At 44.6% G+C, this 14,442-nt stretch overlaps 1 protein-coding gene across 13 annotated transcripts in view; it reads right to left on the reverse strand.

Moving 5' to 3' along the window:
* tmem108 (transmembrane protein 108) overlaps positions 1–14,442 on the reverse strand; it is a 192,818-nt gene that overhangs the window by 81,617 nt on the left and 96,759 nt on the right. For 12 of the 13 annotated variants that reach the window (XR_011955039.1, XM_072560718.1, XM_072560722.1 and 9 more), the window contains one exon: positions 1,263–2,447. Coding sequence is in view for 12 of the 13 variants with exons in the window: in XM_072560718.1 (XP_072416819.1) it covers positions 1,263–2,447 (1,185 nt within the window). In the remaining variant the exon portion in view is untranslated. Of the gene's footprint in view, positions 1–1,262; positions 2,448–3,725; positions 3,838–14,442 lie in introns of those variants that run through there. The other variant, XM_072560724.1, reaches the window with a different exon arrangement.

Genomic DNA, 14,442 nt, shown 5'->3' on the forward strand with positions numbered 1-14,442 from the left:
TGCTGATGAGTTAGTGAACACAGTTGAAAAAGTCCCCATTGACGATATATTGAAAATGTGTGATCAGTTAATTGCTGGCCTTGAACAATGTTCATTTATCAGTGAGCAAGAGATTATGGCAACTTACTCAATTAAAGAGAGATTGCTTAGACAGAAACCTATGTTAATGAGACAGATGACACTTGAAGAAGCCTTTAAAACCGCCGCCTGCCATAGTGCTGAAGCTGTGTATATTTGAGTTTTACCGAATGTTTTTCTTGTAATGTTTTTGTACATTTGTACGTTTAAGTTTTCCAGAATATTTTTCTTGCAATGTTCTTTATGGAAATAAAATGTTGTTGAATATTTAGAGTCGATGTATTCCATGAACTTGTATATATTACTCTATAAATAAGCTTTGTACGTTTATGTTTTCCAGAATATTTTTCTGGTAGATTTTTAATGGAAATAAAATGTTATTAAATATTTGTGGTCGATGTATTTCATTTATAGAGTACACTACTCTATAAATAAAGTGTGGTAGTACTTCTAGTCTTCATTTACCCCGCTTAGTGTCAGTATTCATACGTTTTTGCTGCAGTACAGTATTTATGTTTGATTATGGGTTGCTGCCCTGCACCCTACAGGGGACACTACACTAATTCTGAAAACTGCAAAATTCCAATTTCCGCAAAGCAACTGGTCCCGAGTACTTCGGATAAAGGGATACGTACCTGTAGTTAGATACATCAAGAACACCAGTCAGATCATTTGCTTTCCTGTGGTGTATTTGAAATTAAGGACATTTATCTTCTAATGGCCATGTGTTAACTTAGGATTTTTGACCATATTTTGTACAATAGTTGTATCTTCATATTGCTGTTAGCTTTCTCAATCTAGTAATGCCTTGATTAAAAGCAGCATTTATTTAATTTCAGAGCAGTTATATATCTTATTTCCTTATTGATGATGGTAACATATTCCAGCACAATATTTGCAAAATCGGGGATATCACGGTTAGATTAGGTAAAAGTGCCCAGCCTTCTTTTTCTGAACATGCTTAGAGTAAATCTGAAGTAATGGTTTCAGTTGTAAAACTGAGGTATGTTATAAATTTACTTTTCTAGATGTTCCTCATTATGTAGATTTCTGAGGCTTTAGTTGCACCGGACATTGAACTTTGTAGTGAATCAGTAATAACTATTGTCGTCACATGCAGTATCAATACCTAAGTATTAGTCTATCTATACTATTTATAACTGTGAAATTAAATCCTTACTTACAGCATGATGAAACAGGCACACTGATAGCTAGAATAATCCAGGCTATGTCAATTCTACTGAGGCAGATAGTTGCTTTTTCTTGAGGCTCTTCTACTTCAGTTACTTGGGAAATGTTGCTGGCTATTTCAGGGCCCCTAGTTTCTGCATGAATTATTGTATTCGGGAAGTTTCCTGCTGCGGTTGTGTCACATTCGGAGAAGATTGAAGAGATCCCAGGTGTAGACACAGTTGACAGAATGACAGAATTAGATAAAAGATCACTTTCCATCGTGTTGAACGATGTCATGGAGATTGAAGTGTGAGATTCAATCATAGCTGACAGGTTTTGATCACCAACTTTCAATAAATCTTTAAGTCTATCCATAAATGGGGGATATTCACTCGTTGTTACAACATATAATTCCAGGTTAAGATGTGGCTGCGATTTAAATGACACGTCATGAAGAGAAGTAACCTGTGACTCAGAAGCAATGATCAGATTAAGTGGTGAGCCAGGAAGAAGTGATCTCTGTGAAACCCTTTCTTCTGTGATGTTTGATTCCTCAGTGTACCAGAGATTCTGAAGGATGTGCAAGTAGTTGGTCTCTTTTAGTGTGCCTGCATCAGTTGAAGATTTCAACATCATGATATTATGGATGTCAGAAGTTCTTGAAACCATCTCAGTTTGATGATTACTAGACGAAGACATTGTTTCAAAATCTCTGTGGTATATTCTTGTAGTAAATGAGGAATGCAGTATTACATTACCAAGAAGGTGTCCAGGAGACACTAACTCATTTTTATGAAGCCGAGACTGTCTTTCCTTTAATTGTGTTTGCTCTGAATACAAAGTATTTTGATTATACGTGGAAACTATGACCTCCTTTGCTGTATGGTAATTGTTGGCAATATCCAGTGGTGATACTGACAATGGTAACTGAGTGACAGTAGGTGTGGGTTCAATTAAGCTGGTATCTCTCAGCTTGATGTCATGGACTATCTGAAGATATTTCAAGATATTTCCATCTGTATCTGAGATCCTATGCAAGTTAATATGATCCATTACTTTGGAGTTAGCACTAGGTTTGAGGAGCACTGTGTTTACTGTTGTGAAGTCTATTGGATGATTTTGAGATCTTGAGTTAGGAGACAATTCTTGTGCAGTGGATTTTCGTTCTTCTGACAATGCCAGGATCATTAGAACAACTAAATGCAAATAAAAATACAATGTTACTTGAAATCAACAGCAAGGTATAGTAATACAAGCATACAATAAATCAAGAACACAGCAGAGGAAGACATTCATCCCATTATTTCTATAATAGCTCATTCAATTCCCCACAGTCTTACCAAACAGTGCTCTTTAAGTATTTACTCAATTGCCTTTTGAATATTGTCATTACATATTTATTTGGCATCCTTTCAGGCACTACATTCCAGATCACAAAATTTTTTTGTGTAACAAAAGCTTCTTCTAATCTCCTCTAATTTTTTACTGCCAACCTGTATCTTCTGTTTATCAGCCTTTCTTGCACAAGAAGCAGTTTGTCCTTGTTTACTTTATCAAAACTATGTCTGGTTAAAACCCCACTGAATCTCTGTGCTTAAAAGAGCACAGTTTCTCCCAGTCTTTCCACATACCATTCCTGAGACCACCTTTTGCACCTCAGTACTGTGTTGTCATCTTCCTAATGTATCATGCCGAACATGATACAATACCATATAAGACCATAAGAGCATAAGACATAGGAGTGGAAGTAAGGCCATTCGGCCCATCAAGTCCACTCCGCCAAACTCCACTTACACGCATTCTCCCCGTAGCCCTTAATTCCTTGTGAAATCAAGAATTTATCAATCTCTGCCTTGAAGACATTTAGCGTCCCGGCCTCCACTGCACTCCGCGGCAATGACTTACACAGGCCCACCACTCTCTGGCTGAAGAAATGTCTCCGCATTTCTGTTCTGAATTGACCCCCTCTAATTTTAAGGCTGTGCCCACGGGTCCTAGTCTCCCCACCTAACGGAAACAATTTCTTAGCGTCCACCCTTTCGAAGCCATGTATTATCTTGTAAGTTTCTATTAGAACATAGAACATAGAACATAGAAGAATACAGCGCAGTACAGGCCCTTCGGCCCTCGATGTTGCGCCGATCCAAGCCCACCTAACCTACACTAACCCACTATCCTCCATATACCTATCCAATGCCCGCTTAAATATCCATAAAGAGGGAGAGTCCACCACTGCTACTTGCAGGGCATTCCATGAACTTACGACTCGCTGAGTGAAGAACCTACCCCTAACATCAGTCCTATATCTACCCCCCCTTAATTTAAAGCTATGCCCCCTTGTAATAGCTGACTCCATACGTGGAAAAAGGTTCTCACTGTCAACCCTATCTAACCCCCTAATCTCCCCTTAACTTTCTAAACTCCAATGAGTACAATCCCAGGATCCTCAGCCGTTCCTCGTATGTTAGACCTACCATTCCAGGGATCATCTGTGTGGATCTCCGCTGGACACGCTCCAGTGCCAATATGTCCCTCCTGAGGTGTGGGGCCCAAAACTGGACACAGTACTCCAAATGGGGCCTAACCAGAGCTTTATAAAGTCTCAGTAGCACATCGCTGCTTTTATATTCCAACCCTCTTGAGATAAATGACAACATTAATCACAGATTCAACCTGCATGTTTACCTTTAGAGAATTCTCGACTAGCACTCCCAGATCCCTTTGTACTTTGGCTTTATGAATTTTCTCACCGTTTAGAAAGTAGTCCATGCTTGTATTCTTTTTTCCAAAGTGCAAGACCTCGCATTTGCTCACATTGAACTTCATCACCCATTTCCTGGACCACTCTCCCAAACTGTCGAGATCCTTCTGCAGCCTCCCCACTTCCTCAGTACTACCTGCCTGTCCACCTATCTTCATATCATCGGCAAACTTCGCTAGAATGCCCCCAGTCCCTTCATCCAGATCATTAATATATAACGTGAACAGCTGCGGCCCAAACACTGAACCCTGTGGAACACCGCTTGTCACCGGCTGCCATTCCGAAAAAGAACATCATATCCCAACTGTCAGACAGCCAATTCCCAATCCATGTCAGTAGCTCACCTCGAACACCATGGGCCCTCACCTTACTCAGCAGCCTCCCGTGTGGCATCTTATCAAAGGCCTTTTGGAAATCTAGATAGACCACATCCACTGGGTTTCCCTGGTCTAACCTACTTGTCACCTCTTCAAAGAATTCTAACAGGTTTGTCAGGCACGACCTCCCCTTACTAAATCCATGTTGACTTGTTGACTGCCCTTCCAAGAATTTAGAAACCTCATCCTTAACAATGGATTGTAGCATTTTACCAACAACCGAGGTTAGGTTAATTGGCCTATAATTTTCCATCTTTTGGCTTGATCCTTTCTTGAACAATGGGGTTACAACAGAGGTCTTCCAATCATCCGGGACTTTCCCTGACTCCAGTGACTTTTGAAAGATCTCAACCAACGCCTCCGCTATTTCTTCAGCCACCTCCCTCAGAACTCTAGGATGTAGCCCATCGGGGTCTGGAGATTTGTCAATTTTAAGACCTTTTAGCTTTTCTAGCACTATCTCTTTTGTAATGGCAACCATACTCAACTCAGCCCCCTGACTCCCTTTAATTGTTGGGATGTTACTCATGTCTTCCACTGTGAAAACTGACGCAAAGTACTTATTAAGTTCTCCAGCTATTTCCTTATCTCCCATCACTAGCCTTCCAGCATCAGTTTGAAGTGGCCCAATGTCTACTTTTGCCTGTCGTTTGTTTCTTATGTATTGAAAGAAACTTTTACTATCATTTCTAATATTACTGGCTAGCCTACCTTCATGTTTGATCTTCTCCTTCCTTATGTCTCTGTTATCCTCTGTTTGTTTTTGTAGCCTTCCCAATCTTCTCATTTCCCACTGCTCTTGGCCACTTTATAGGATCTCTCCTTTTCTTTGATACATTTCCTGACTTCCTTTGTCAGCCATGGCTGTCTAATTCCTCCCCGCATAATCATTCTTTTCTTGGGAATGAACCTCTGTACTGTGTCCTCATTTATACCCACAAACCCCTGCCATTTTTGCTCTACTGTCTTCCCTGCTAGGCTCTGCTTCCAGTCGATTTTCATCAGTTCCTCTCTCATGCCCTCATAATTACCTTTATTTAACTGTAACACCATTACATCCGATTTTGCCTTCTCTCTTTCAAACTGCTGACTGAACTCTACCATATTGTGATCGCTGCTTTCTAAGTGTTTAAGATCTTTTATAAAGTCTGGTTCATTACATAGCACTAGGTCCAAAATAGCCTGCTCCCTTGTGGGCTCCATAACAAGCTGTTCCAAAAAGCCATCCTGTAAGCATTCCAAGAATTCCCTTTCTTTGGATCCACTGGCGACATTATTTACCCAGTCCACCTGTATATTGAAGTCCCCCATGATCTCCATGACCTTGCCTTTCTGACATGCCTTTTCTATTTCCCGGTACATGTTCCGCCTCTGGTCCTGACCACTGTTAGGAGGTCTGTACATAACTCCCATTATGGTTTTTTTGCCTTTGTGGTTCCTCAATTCCACCCACACAGACCCTATGTCATTCAGTGCCATAGATTTAACTTTGTTCTTAACTAACAAGGCCACCCCGCTCCCTCTGCCCACCTCCCTGTCTTTTCGATAAGTTGTAAATGCTTGGATCCTGAATCCCCTGCAACCATGTCTCTGTGACGCCTACCACATCACAATCATTCACAATGATCTTTGCCGTTAGTTCATCTACTTTGTTACGAACGCTTCGAGCATTCAGGTAAAGTGCCTTAATGCTAACGTTCTTATCATTAGAGATAATTAGAAGTTATAAGATGTCCTAAGTTATCCTTCCTTTTTGTTGCACTCCTAGTCCGCCTCAAGGTTAAATCCACCTGCATACATGCTATCCTCCTGCTTATCTTTCTATTTAACTCCATACTCCCTGTCGCTTTCACTTTCCCTTCCCCCCAACTCAGAAGTTTAAACCTAACCAGTTGCTCTTTTCATTGAGCATATTTTCTTCCTGTTCTACACAATGTTGGACAGCCTTCCAGAGAGTCAACATGTAATGAAAACAAGGATGGGAAGTAGACAGCACTGCCAAAGAAAACAGAAAGCAATGACTGAGGGACATGCAACTTGGGTTGCTGGGGGCAGTGGTAGTTAATCTCAATATATTATGCAAGGAAATGTGTTGGGTGAGTTGGGCTAGAATGAAGCCACAGAATGAGGAGACAGTCCACCTGCCATTAGCCTAATTCAGAATAGTTGTCATGGCTACAATCAGAAAAAGAATGCAGAATAAGGTCGATTTGGATGCCAACCGAGAACAGAGTAGCAGGAAGGCTAGCCACCAGATAGGCAGCCTGGAGAAAATCTGATTTTAAGGGGTTAAAATATAACTGAGAAAAGCCAAATGGGCTTTTAATATGGAAAAAAATCAATGGCATGGAACAATAATAAAAACAAAGCACAGAAAAAACGTTCTGCTAAATGAAAAGAACAAATTAAACATTAGTGAGACTCCACATATCAATGAAGGTTTAGGAGAAAGGTTTAAGAGGCTTATATAGTAAGTACAGATAATAGAGGACTCCACAATGAGAGAGAACATGAAGGAATAGGGAAAGAAGCTTAAACATTTGAAAAGCAATGCTGAACAATGAAATTAACTTAACAAGAAACAGTAAAGTCAGATATCTTACAGTCACTTCATTTAGAGGTTGTGATAGAAATAGGATAATTGCAATACAAATTGGATAATATGGCAGGCAATATTCAAAAGAGGGCAGAAATATTACAGAAAAAGTTTGCTTTTATATTTACTGAGGAGATAGGACAGCTGACCACAACGTTGATGTTGAGATCAGCAATGAGGAAAGCACACTTAATTAACAAGTGGGACTAAAACTTACAGTTTTTGGCTAATTGCAAGTTGTGTTGAATTTGTTGGAAGGATCTAGCTGCAAAGCGAAATGGGATTCTCACCAAATCTTACCAAACTCACCGGATTAATTGTTGTTCCAAACTATGTACCACATCCAATTTACTGACACCCACTTGTTGATATATGAACTAGTGGAACTACTCTGTCAAAATTGTTCACACTTCAAAAGGTAACCTCTTAATCTTCTCTGCTCCAAGGAGGATAAGCCCGATTTCTCTATTTTTCTCCTTGTATTTAAAAGTCCTCTTTCCTGATATAACTCTAGTGATTCAACTTATTTTTCCCTCCGAGGCTTTAACATTCTTCCTTCAATAAGGTGCCCACAACTAAACACAATACTCCAAATGTGGTCTGACCAATGATTTGTAGAGGTGCAGCATCGCTTCCTTGTTTTTATAACATATGCCACTATTTATAAACTGAAGGATCCTATTAATCTTCTGAACAGGTGTATCAACTTGCCTGACCACCTTTACAGAATTAGTCACTTTAAGCCAGGGTCCTGTACTCCAATTCTCCCTCAAAGTTGTACTTTTAACCTGTATTGTCTTTCCATGTTTCTTCTACCAAAATGCATTTCCTTACATTTCTCTGCACTGAAATTCACCTGGCAGGTATCTGCCCATTTCACAAACCCTGTCAATGTCCCTTTGAAGTTGCTCAGCATCAAGCTTACAATTCACTATTCTCCCAAGCTTAGTATCATTTGCAAATTTAGACATTTTGCCCTCAACAACAATCTCTAAATTGTTTTTATAAATCAGAAAAAACAAGGGTCTCAACACTGATCACTGGGGGCTACCACTTTCAACTCATTTCCAATCTGAGAAATGAGAATCAGATTTTCTGATGAAGGGCTTTTGCCCGAAACGGTCGATTTTCCTGCTTCTCTGATGTTGCCTGATCTGCTGCGCTTTTCCGGCACCACACTCTCGACTCTAGTCTCCAGCATCTGTAGTACTCACTTTCATCCAATCTGAGAAATGCCTATCTATACCTATCCTCTGTTTCCCATGTTTTGTTTTCCCAGGTCATCCCAATGCTGGTTGCCCTGTCAGTCAGAAGATAGGTAGGCTGCCCTGAGCACTGTGGTCCTTAGGGAGGTGCAAGACATGTTGTCCTCGAGGTAGCCGGAAGGTTTGTCAGGGCAGACCAAGAGCCAGATGGTGCATAGGGGTGATCTGAGGGCTGGAAGGTGGGTATGCTACCCTCAGCGCTGTTGTCTCAAGAAGGTATAGGGACAGGCTGTCTTAGAGGTGGCATGGAGGGGCAACCAGGAAAGCCAGAAGGTGGTCCTGATCGCCATTGTCATGGATTGGGGGGGGGGGTGGGGGGGTGGAGGGAGGTGAGAACAGGACAGGCTGCCCTTGAGAATGCCGGAAGTTGTGTAAGAGCTGACCAAAAACCAGAAGGGGCATAAAGCAAAACAAAAAATGGATGGAGCATAGGGGCAGGCTACCTTGTGGCTGGAAGGTGGGAGGAATGGATCGTTTGCTGATTGCAGGGTGTATTTTGCACTGTTTTATTGTTTATTTGATTGGACTGTTTCGTATTTGCATATGATTGTGTCTATTATTCCTTTTTTGGTGAGATAAAGTGGGATTTGGGATTTGTTCTCATTTCCCTGTGAACTGGCTATATGGTGGGGTTTGGAGTCTGGCCTTGCTGCTCCTTTCCCCTGTAAATTGTTGTTCCTTGTAAGCTGCTGCTTATTGCTAAATATTGACTGTTTGTTTGTGTTTTGTACAGTTTGATAAAATTTAAAAAATTAAAATAGAAACTCCTCAGTTGAGGAATGACTCAGAGCTGGAGAAAAAACAACCATGAGATTCAGAATCTCATCAGTTGAGGACTAATTCTGAGCTGGTTGGCCTCAGTGACTGTACCTTGGGTTGCTGGTTCTTGAACTAGCTGGCCATAGCCAGTGTATTGGAGATTTTGTTTTTATTGTTTGTCGGAAGCTGGTTCTTAAACTGGCTAGCCATAGCCAGTGTACCTTGGGTCCTTGAGCTGGTGGCTACAGTCAGTGCTTCCTGGACCCCTAACTCTTGAACTGGCTGGCCTTTGGGCTGACTGGCCATAGCCAATGTACTCTGGGTTCCTGCCTCTTGAGCTGGCTGGCCACAGCCAGTGGTATTGTTGGGTTTATTTGCCTTTATTTTAGTGGGGAACTGGCTCTTGAACTGCTTGGCCACAGCCAGTATGGCCTGGGTTCATAGCTCTTGAGCTGACTGGTCATAGCCAGTATGCCTTGGTTTGGTGACTGTTGAACTGTCTGGCCACAGCCAATGAACTGGGGATTTCTTTTCTCTTTTTTTTGGTGATCTAGCTCTTGAGCTGGCTAGCCACAGCCAGTGGCATGATGGGGCCTTTTTTCTTTTGATGAGCTGTTTTTTATTCCCTTTTTGACTTTAGGCTGGTTGGCTAGTGCCAGAAGCACTGCTGGCTTCATTCCTTTTCCTTGCAATCAGTGGTACTGATATTTTGGATTATATTGGGAGTGGAAGAGACAATTTGGTGGTGGGACTTTTTATTTGTTACACGGTCAGCTGTTTGGACTGAATGTCTTACCTGCCCTGCCTCGATTCCTGTGCATCAACTAAACCTCCATAATGGGCCCAACCTCACTTAGTAGAATGACTCGTTGTCTGGGCGCTAGGCCTCCTGGAGCAGTTGTGGCAGTGTGAGTGGACCAGACCTCATGGGGAGCCAGGTCTTCGTGAGTAGTATGTGCACCCTGCTGACAGAAGAAGGCCCTGCCATCAGAAACGAACCCTGCTGTCAGAGCCAGGTTCCCATTTTGCGAAGTGGATTCTGGGTCGGATGGTGAACTCTGGGAGTGGCCTCTATGTCAGGGGTGGCCCCCGTTTTGTGAGTGGATACTGGATACTGAACTCTGCCCCTCGCGGTTTCCACTGTTCCCTTATGTATTTATCATGTTTGCACTGTACTTTATCATGTAGGTTGTGATTTAATTATGATTCCATATATGTATTGCATTTTGTGTAGGTCTCAGGAGAGTTAATTTTGCAGGCAGTGTACGCATGTGAGTTTTCCTTTTATGCACTGCTTTTTAGTTTAGATTAGATTACTTACAGTGTGGAAACAGGCCCTTCGGCCCAACAAGTCCACACCGCCCCGCCAAAGCGTACCCACCCATACCCCTACATCTACATCTACCCCTTACCTAACACTACGGGCAATTTAGCATGGCCAATTCACCTGACCTGCACATCTTTGGACTGTGGGAGGAAACCGGAGCACCCGGAGGAAACCCACGCAGACACGGGGAGAACATGCAAACTCCACACAGTCAGTCGCCTGAGGCAGGAATTGAACCCGGGTCTCCAGCGCTGTGAGGCAGCAGTGCTAACCACTGTGCCACCGTGCCGCCCAAATAGTTGTTCACTATTTGTTTTATTTGGAGGATTGTGATGTGCTTTACTTTGTTGGTTCTATGCATTGTTTTTCCTGTTAGTTATAGGAGGACTTGGGGCGTTTGTTTCCGAGACCCCGTTCCTTTGTATTTTTTTATTTGACTGTTAGTGTAGTATGTGTATTGTCAATTTATATAACGTTGAAGATAAAAAAAAGCCAGGAGATTTAGAATCTCTTCAGTCGAGGACTGGCTCAGAGCTGACTGGATTCAGCCAGTGTACTGTGCATTTGTAAATAAAGGGTAGTTTGGTGACGGGATTTCGACCTCCATGAAATTATTTTATTAAGTTGTGAATTATTATTACTGCTGCATATAAAAAAAATTAGGATCTCCTCAGTTGACTTTAAGCTGGCTGGCCACAACGAGTGCACTGGTATTGGTTTTTTTTGGTAACTGATTTCTGAATTAGCTGATCTATGCACCCAGTTTCTTACTGTTATTCCTATTTGACGACTAATTTCTGAGCTTAGAGTGTTACTGTTGTATTTCCATTCTCACCAGGGAACTGTTGTGTTACTGACTGGTTGCAACCTGCATGTTACTCTTTTTGCTTTTTGGGCAAGGACAATGGTGATTTTGAGGCAAGCCGCAGCACTTGCACCATGGTTTTTAGTGTTTGCACTTTCTTTTTTGCCAAAAAAGTGTAACCAAGAGATTAGAATCTCCTCAGTTGAGTACTGACTCCAAGCTGGTTGGAGAAGATATTGCCTTCCTTTTTTTTTGTTTTGCTTCTTTGGTCTGTGTTCAACTGCATTAGCAACCACTAAGACTACCACTGTTGCTCCTGCTGCTGACGAGGCACCACCTTTGTTGCTGCTACTGCCTGGGCCAGCCTTCACTACTACTGCCTAAACCTGCTTCCACTGCTGTTTCCTGGGCCCCTCCAACACTAGCAACCACCATCACTACTGCTGTTACTCCTGCTGATTCCTGGGCCCCATCAGCACCTAGGAGTATTGCTGCCTGGGTCTGCATCCCTCCACTGTTGTTGACTAAATCCACCAACACCTGGGATTGTTGCTGTTGCTGCTACCAGTGCCGCCTGGGCTTGCCTCCACTGCTGCTGCCTATACTCGCCTCCACTGCTGCTTCCTAGGCCATTAGCAATCACAAATCACTATTGCTGCTGCTCTTGCTGCTGCCTGGGCCTACCTACTGCTGCTGCCTAGGGCTCACCTTTGATCTGCTGCAACTGCTGTTGAGCGGGTCTATCTTTGCTGCTGCCTGAACCCTCCCTGGATCTGCTTCCTGGGCTTGCCTCCAGCGCTGCAGCCTGGGCCCCTACACCAGCTGAAACTGCTGCTGCTGTCTCGGCCCCAATAGGGATTGGGCCTAACTCCACTGTTGCTGCCTGGGCCCTTACAATAACTGGGACTATTGCACCGGGACTGTTAATGCTGCTGCGTAGGCCTGCCTCCGCCACTACTGTCTGGGCCCCTGCGATAAATGGGACTGTTGCTGCTATTGCCTGGGCCTGCCAAAATCAGGATCAAGATTGTTGCCTGAGGCCTGCGCAGAAGAAGACCACTTGGGGCAGTCTAGCAGTATATCATGGCTAGCCCTACAGCAGCAGGCCCAAGCCGCACCTACACCAATGTAGCTACTGCCTTAGGCTCGGCTACTTCAGCCCCAGCTGTGACCGTCCACCTTTAAGCTCCTCATTAAAGGCCTGGCATGAAGACCTATCTCCACTCCTACATGACCACTGAGCCCTGCAGTAAGGCCACGGCTAGTCACAGCCCAACGGGCCATGATCTCCAACATTCTCCCCCTTCATTGGCATTGAGCACCTTCACGTCCATTTCCACACTCTGGGGGAAATCCGGTCAAGTGTCCAACTGCTCCTGCTCAGTCTGAAGGATTCTGCCCTCAAACATGTCTATTCCTTCTATTGGCAGATATTCATTTGCTTGGCCCAGGAGGAGGTGACGGAGGGCTCCTTTACGATCCTGCGTGACGGCACTGTGCCTTCTGGCAGGCGGGCAGGATGTGGTGCCATCTGTCTCTCAAGATGTGGCATATTGCGAAGAACTGACAAACCCAAAAGGCTGACCTGGCTCCTCCAGTAGTCACAAGTGGCACTGCTGCCCCACCCCCACCAGTGCCCTCATGGTGACACTAAGAGCCCTGCATGCAGGGCCCCAGCAACTATTGTGGCCCAGCTGGAAAGAAGGCTTGGGGAGAGCTAAGGCCCTGGAGGCTGGCCCCATGGTTGCTCCTATTGTCCTGCTCCTAACTTGTTTTCCACCTTATCCTTCCCAGGGTCGAGACCTCGGCCCGTCCTACCCAGTCTGAAGATACCGACACGGCTGCACCAGTGTCGTCTTGGTATGGGAACCCTGAACCTCACCCATCCTGTTTCCATTTCCAGGCCCAGTCCTGATGTAGTAACCCTTGGAGCTTCCAAGCCTGGCCCTGGCCCCAAAACACTGGACCTCAGGATCACTGAGCCTGAATCATGCCCACTTTTTTGAACCCTTACCCCGACTTCAGGGGCTCCATTGCTGGCCTCCATCCTGGATGGCCCAGACCAGGAATTCTGGGCTGGAAATTGGGACCCTATCCTGCTTACCATCACCTGATAAGCAGGGGGCAGGGCAGGAAGTGATTGTACTGCTTTCTCCGCCCTCTCCACACCCTTAGTCAATCGTCTTCCTCAGACAGCTGGGAGGTGTGGGGTGAATAAAGCTGGTACAATCACTTCTTGTGCCCCCATATTTATTAGGTGTTGGGGGAGATGTGAAACCTCATGACCGCCAGGGTAGGCAGGTGGGAGGCCATTTTCATAGCCACCAGGAAGAGGTGCTGCTCACAGCAAGAGGAAGAGCAGGAGCGTACTACCAAAGGCTGCTTAGGTGTTCATAAAGTGAATTACCGAGCCCCCCAGCCACACCATCAGGTGAAACAAACACCTGGCACAAGCTGACCCTCACGATTTCCGGCTGAAAATGGGCCAACAAGATCTGCGGGTGTGGTGACTCATGTGGACACCCCAGGGGTGAGTCTACGGTGCCTCTTGCCTTTCCTGGGCCACGGCATGACCAATCTGGGGCCATAAGGGTTGCTCCAGACTCTCTTGCTTCTGCAGCTCCGCTGGCCTCCTAGGATGAACCAGAGCCCACTGCAAGCCACGGTACAAGTACCGCTATGGTAAGTTTAAATCCTGCTTGCTCACTGAACGTTGGAGAGGAGGAAGGTATCTTCCTCACTCCTCCCTCCCAGATTGTTTTCCTGGGCACCCTCGCCCTGTGGGACAACCTCTTCCCCAAGGGGCCAACAACCCAATAACGGGACCCTGAGCCTCTGCCATTCGATAACCCAGGCCCAGAACATACCTCAGAGTGCACTAAGGACATTCCTGCCAGTCACCCTGGGGTGGTGCCACTGGGCAACAGAGACAGCCGGCGGTGGTGCCAGATCTGCCTCCACTCTCACCATGGGGAAGGGACTGGTGATCGAGGATAACCACCCAGAGGAAGGCCAGGATTTTGTGAAGGAGACCCACAATTGCCCGGACAGAGTCAGCAGGCTCTTGAGTGCTGGAGAATTTGAGTTATTTTTCTGGTCCACCCAAGCATTCACCACGTACTGGGGCTGAACATCAGCTATAGGAAGTGGTTCAGAAACTTCCTTGGTGCACTCTGGGTGAGAGCAAGGGAACTTTATGGCTCTCTCTTATCCTCCCAGTAATTGCTTTTTAACTGTTGATGGTGATGGTTGTGCACTACTATTGACAAAGGAGACTACCAAAGCCAGCCTCAATATCAAT

This window comes from Chiloscyllium punctatum, chromosome 41 (genome assembly GCF_047496795.1).
Source record: "Chiloscyllium punctatum isolate Juve2018m chromosome 41, sChiPun1.3, whole genome shotgun sequence".
In the NCBI taxonomy this organism is placed as follows: domain Eukaryota; kingdom Metazoa; phylum Chordata; class Chondrichthyes; order Orectolobiformes; family Hemiscylliidae; genus Chiloscyllium; species Chiloscyllium punctatum.